This window comes from Engystomops pustulosus, chromosome 8 (genome assembly GCF_040894005.1).
Source record: "Engystomops pustulosus chromosome 8, aEngPut4.maternal, whole genome shotgun sequence".
NCBI classification, from domain to species: domain Eukaryota; kingdom Metazoa; phylum Chordata; class Amphibia; order Anura; family Leptodactylidae; genus Engystomops; species Engystomops pustulosus.
In genome coordinates, this window is record NC_092418.1 from 20535824 (window position 1) to 20541182 (window position 5359).

Sequence of the window (5359 nt, forward strand, 5' to 3'; positions counted from 1 at the left end):
GATTATATGTGCATGTGGTATTGTTGTATTGAACATATGACATTATATTTGTATATATCCCAGTATTATGTACATTACATATCCACATAACTTCATTAGATACATAAATAACATTGATTTGTTTAGCCTCTTCCTCAGGTTTCCTAAATATTAGTAGAGTGATATGACCCTCCCTCTGACGAGACTCACACCCTCGCCCGGTCACCCTCCTCCCACTGCAGATGCGCAGGACGGTTCTGCCCGTTTGTCTCGCTGTCCGTTGTTATTAAAGCTTGTTGACCCTCCCTCGTCCTTTTAAATCGCCAGCCTCCCATGCTGCACCGCGGCAGCGGCTTTGGAATTTAAATCATATAAGCCAATCAGGAACGCGCATTCTGCTTCAAAACCAACGGCGGCTGCAGGGCCGGGAGCAGAGGGATTAAAGGGCCGGTGGAGAAGCAGCACGTAGAGCCAGCACCGCTACTACCGCAGCTTCCTTCTAGTACCCAGTGTGGACATGGCTCAAGTGGATGTCAGGACGGCGGCGCAGGCAGCTAAGCCCCCGGGGATCCCCGCCGCAAAGGAGATCCCCGAAATCCTGGTAGACCCCCGATCCCGGCGCCGCTACCTCCGCGGACGCTTCCTCGGTAAAGGAGGATTCGCCAAGTGCTATGAGATCACGGACCTGGCCACCCGGGAGGTGTTCGCCGGCAAGATCGTCCCCAAGACTATGCTGCTAAAACCGCACCAGAAGGACAAGATGACCATGGAGATCGCCATCCAGCGCAGCCTGGCGCACAAGCATGTGGTCGGCTTCCACGGATTCTTCGAGGACGACAACTTCGTCTACGTGGTGCTGGAGCTGTGCCGCAGGAGGGTAGGTGCTGTGTACCGGCTGCCGTGGGACTACACAGCCCAGCATGCCCTGCATTGTGTGTAACCATTGCTTATGGTGGTGGGGACTACACATCCCAGCATGTCCTGCACTGAGGACTACACATCCCAGCATGCCTTGCACTGTATATAGCCATGGCTTAGTGTTGGGGACTACATATCCCAGCAATCTTCCATCTGTGCAACCCTGAAAGGGCTAACTGTCACCTCCCTTTGTGCTGTAGCTGATCAGTTGGACTACAAATCCCAGCATGTCACTGGATATATATAGATAGATATATATATATCTCTATCTATCATATCTTCTAGTGGTGGGGACTACAAGTCCCAGTATCTGGGGGCAGCCCTGCAAAGTATAATCTTTTGTGCTCTTCTGTTGAACTACAGCTCCCAGCATTGCTTACAGTAGTGTATGAGTTATAGGTGGACAATATTTCATAGAATGACTAATGGAAAGGGTTAAATAGTCTTTGTGCTCTTCAGTTGGGGGACTAAAAGTCCCAGCAGTGGTTGTGTTGCCTTCTGGTTCTGCAAGAGGTGCTGCAGCAGCTTCGTCTTTATGCCTTTATAAGGGAAGGGGGTTCCTCTAGAATTCGGAACCTCCGGGTTGTCGGTTCTGTACTTGGCCCCAGGCACAGTAACAGTCCACATACCAACCGACAGCAAGCAGCTATCGCCCCCTGCTGGCTGCTTCCTTGTACTGCAGTTCTGGACCGTTTAGGCTTCAGTTTCTATGGCAGGGGCTCACTCCTCCCCCTCCAACATCTTCTGCAGTGGGTGAATCAGATTCAACAAAAAAAAAAATATTTTCACAATATTTCTCTAACTAGATATAAATATTTCTGAATCCAGTAACCATAAACAAAAAAGAAATTGCTCATCCTTGTTGGGGGTTGTAGTTCTCAGTGGTCTCTGATGGTTTACGCTGGTTTTTGTTCTGTTCAGTCTTTGCTGGAGCTTCACAAGAGGAGGAAGGCGGTGACGGAGCCGGAGGCGCGCTACTACCTGCGTCAGACTATCCAGGGGTGTCAGTATCTGCACAGCAACAAGGTCATCCATAGGGACCTGAAACTCGGGAATCTGTTCCTCAATGATGATATGGAGGTCAAGATAGGTAAGGAGGTCCCTGGTTTATTATATAGGGGGTGAGGGCATTACCACTTGGCATGTCACTGCCAGGGCGACTGATCCCCCAATTGACCACACGCACACCCATATGCTGCACCTTCCTAAATCTCAATATTGGGGATGATATTGGAGCGTTGCCCCCAAGTCTGCACAGTTTGGATCATTCGATGGCTGATATTCCATGCTGCTGGAGGTCGTCTAACACCCCCTTTAAATTTCAGGTGACTTTGGTTTAGCCACCAAAGTAGAATTTGATGGAGAGCGGAAGAAAACCCTGTGCGGGACCCCCAATTATATTGCACCAGAGGTGTTGGGCAAGAAAGGACACAGTTTTGAAGTAGACATCTGGTCCATAGGATGTATCATGTAAGTACTAGACTGTCAGGTCATTGCTTCATTAAAAGGGATGGCCTAAGTTTATTTATCCTCTATTCACAGAATAGGGGGTAACTATTTGATAGGTAGGGGTCCAATCCCTCCTAAGAGCAAGAATTTGGGTAGATATCCAGATCAGTCAGACATTGACTATCAATATAAGGTTAATTAAACTTGGCTTAAATCTTTTACTGGCGTTTTACTACAGCATTAGAATGGGCATCATACCTGTTCAGTGGCAGTATATGGTACTGCAGCTCAGCTGCATTGAAGTCAATGGGCACAAGGTGCAATACCTGACACAACCTGTGGACAGGTGTGGAGCTGTCTCTAGGATGAAGCACTTACCCTTTGGCTGTGTAGAGGCCAGTGATATCTGTGATCTGCTCCAAGTAATCTTATACTTCTATCCTTCCAGGTACACCCTGTTGGTGGGTAAACCTCCCTTTGAAACATCTTGCCTAAAGGAAACTTACTTGAGAATTAAGAAGAATGAATATTCCATTCCAAAGGTGAGTGATAATGGATATATGCTGTTCAGTACTGCTGCAGCCCCCCCCACAGGTGAAATTGAGCATTACAGAACACATATACATTGAGCTATACCCATGTGGAGTGAAGCGGAGCAGGTATCCAGTGTTAATCGTCCTGACATCTCGTTTCTCACCTCTAGCACATTAACCCGGTTGCCGCAGCCCTGATACAGAAAATGCTCCGCTCAGACCCCAACACCCGGCCCACCATAGACGAGCTCCTTACCGACGAGTTCTTCACCAGCGGTCACATTCCCAACCGTTTACCCACAACCTGTTTGACAGTCCCCCCACGGTTCTCCATTGCGCCTAGCACCATTGATCCAAGCTTTAGAAAACCACTTACCGCTATTAATAAAGGTAAGTCCTTATCTAAACAAGGTCTTCAGCTTTGGAGATCCATGAACTGCTCTGGTGGATGACCATGATGTATCTGTTACAGGCCAGGACTCCCCCATTGTAGATAAACCTGCCCCTGCTAAGGATGAAGAGATGGTCCCACCGGAGTTGGCAGAGCCTGCCGACTGCTACTTGTCTGATATGATGCAGCAGCTCGCAAGCCTCAATGCTGCCAAACCCTCAGAGAAGGCTCTGATCCGGCTAGGTAAGATGCCTCCCCGGCTGCAAATTGCATCAAGCTCTCAATTTTACTACCGAAAAATAAGACGTTACTGACTCCATCTTGTATCCCCAATCCAGAGGAAGCTGAGGATCCCGCCTGCAATCCCATCTTTTGGGTCAGTAAATGGGTGGACTATTCTGACAAGTATGGACTAGGTAAGTGAGGCTCTTGTCAGTCCCCCAATGTCTGTGCTCACTCTACCCTGCGGATACGTCATGGCTTAATTTTTCCGCAGGATACCAGCTCTGCGACAACAGCGTTGGCGTCTTGTTCAACGACTCTACTCGGCTGATAATGTATAATGACGGGGACAGTTTACAGTATATAGAAAGGAATAACTCCGAATCTTACTTGAATGTGCGCTCTTACCCATCAGCCCTGACCAAGAAGGTAAGATTGTCTCGTCATGGCCCTTATACAAACAATAGTAACCAGACAATCTCAAAGCCCCATAATTTGGGCACAATGGAGAAGATCTATGGTCTTAGTCTGGCTAGTGTTATATCTATCTGCATTTATGGTCTCGCTACAGAACGAAAATTCTTGTCTTTGCTTCTTCAGATCACACTACTGAAATATTTCAGAAACTACATGAGCGAGCATCTGCTGAAAGCCGGTGCCAACATCACTCCACGGGAGGGAGATGAGCTGGCTCGCCTTCCCTACCTGAGAACTTGGTTCCGGACTAGAAGCGCCATTATCCTTCATCTGAGTAACGGAACAGTCCAGATTAATTTCTTCCAGGTATGCAAGGGGTACTTGTGATGGCTTAGTAAGGGTATTCGGTGGTCTCACTCCAGGTTATAACAGTAGACCAGCAAAGGTGTAAATGCCTCTAAATATGGGTACCGTCTACTGGTGTTTCTATTTTCCTGGAATTTTAATTGGTGACCTGTTACCCTTGACCCTTACTAGTCAGGAAGTCATGGCCTATCCTAACTCTGCCATCACTTGTGGTTAGGAGAACCACTTTAATCTTGCTCATGTTGTAGCAGACATGGGACTGTTTGGCTATAATGCTTAATGTGGATCTTTACGTTGCAGGATCACACAAAGCTCATCCTGTGTCCCCTCATGGCTGCCGTCTCTTACATTGACGAGAAACGGGAGTTCCGCACGTACAAGCTGAGCCTAATAGAAGAATTCGGATGTAGCAAAGAACTGGCGAGCAGACTGCGCTACGCCCGCACCATGGTGGAGAAACTGCAGAACACACGCTCTGGAGCTGCCATATATGTAAAGGCCGTGGCGTAGCTGGGCTACAGAAACATGGACGCCATCTCCTCTGCTCCCTGGGCACAAGTCTTATGTATCATAGTAGGAGGTTAACACAAACCCTGGCGGCAGCAGCAGAGATGTTTTCTTTTATCCCAGAGCCGAGAAGTGCCCAGTTATGTTAAAGTAGATGTCTAACTTACCAGACTGTACCTTCACTCACCTGCCTGTAAGTGGCACTTACTGCTATGCAGACGGTGACCATCCTGACTCTCTCTGAGCAAGAACCTGTCCTGTCCGTCACTTCTCAATGTTTGTCAGGTTTTAATGTAAAATACTGAATTTATAACTTTTGTATATTAATATCAGATTAAAGTTCCTTGTATATGTAAGCACCTCTGGTCTCGTATCTTCCGTCTCAACAGTTCCTGGGATTTTTTTAAAAGCCTTAAAGGCGATGTTGGTTTCGCTATTCAATAATCATTCTTGTGATATTTTAAGGGGGGTGTTACCTGACAAAATTGTCATTGGATTCCTCAGCTTAGGATGGGACAACTGGCTGCCTGAAGAGGTCAGTGTTCTCACCTGGGGATGAGTTGCAATACCAAGCATG

The 5359-nt window shown here is 47.6% G+C and overlaps 1 protein-coding gene across 1 annotated transcript; it reads left to right on the forward strand.

The window, feature by feature from the left end:
• Positions 1 to 289: 289 nt before the first annotated feature.
• On the forward strand, positions 290 to 5138 carry PLK1 (polo like kinase 1). The gene is made up of 10 exons (XM_072120102.1): positions 290 to 856; positions 1819 to 1987; positions 2223 to 2367; positions 2795 to 2888; positions 3050 to 3269; positions 3352 to 3513; positions 3609 to 3686; positions 3767 to 3921; positions 4093 to 4275; positions 4576 to 5138. The coding sequence occupies exons 1-10, from the start codon at positions 497 to 499 to the stop codon at positions 4783 to 4785; spliced, it is 1776 nt and encodes a 591-aa protein (XP_071976203.1). The 5' UTR covers positions 290 to 496; the 3' UTR covers positions 4786 to 5138.
• The last annotated feature ends 221 nt before the right edge of the window (positions 5139 to 5359 follow it).

Coding starts and splice junctions, on each gene's coding strand:
- PLK1 (XM_072120102.1), top strand. CDS start 497: ATGGCTCAAGTGGATGTCAGGACGGCGGCGCAGGCAGCTAAGCCCCCG. Junction 3,270..3,351: donor ACTTACCGCTATTAATAAAG/GTAAGTCCTTAT, acceptor TATCTGTTACAG/GCCAGGACTCCCCCATTGTA. Junction 4,276..4,575: donor TCCAGATTAATTTCTTCCAG/GTATGCAAGGGG, acceptor TTTACGTTGCAG/GATCACACAAAGCTCATCCT.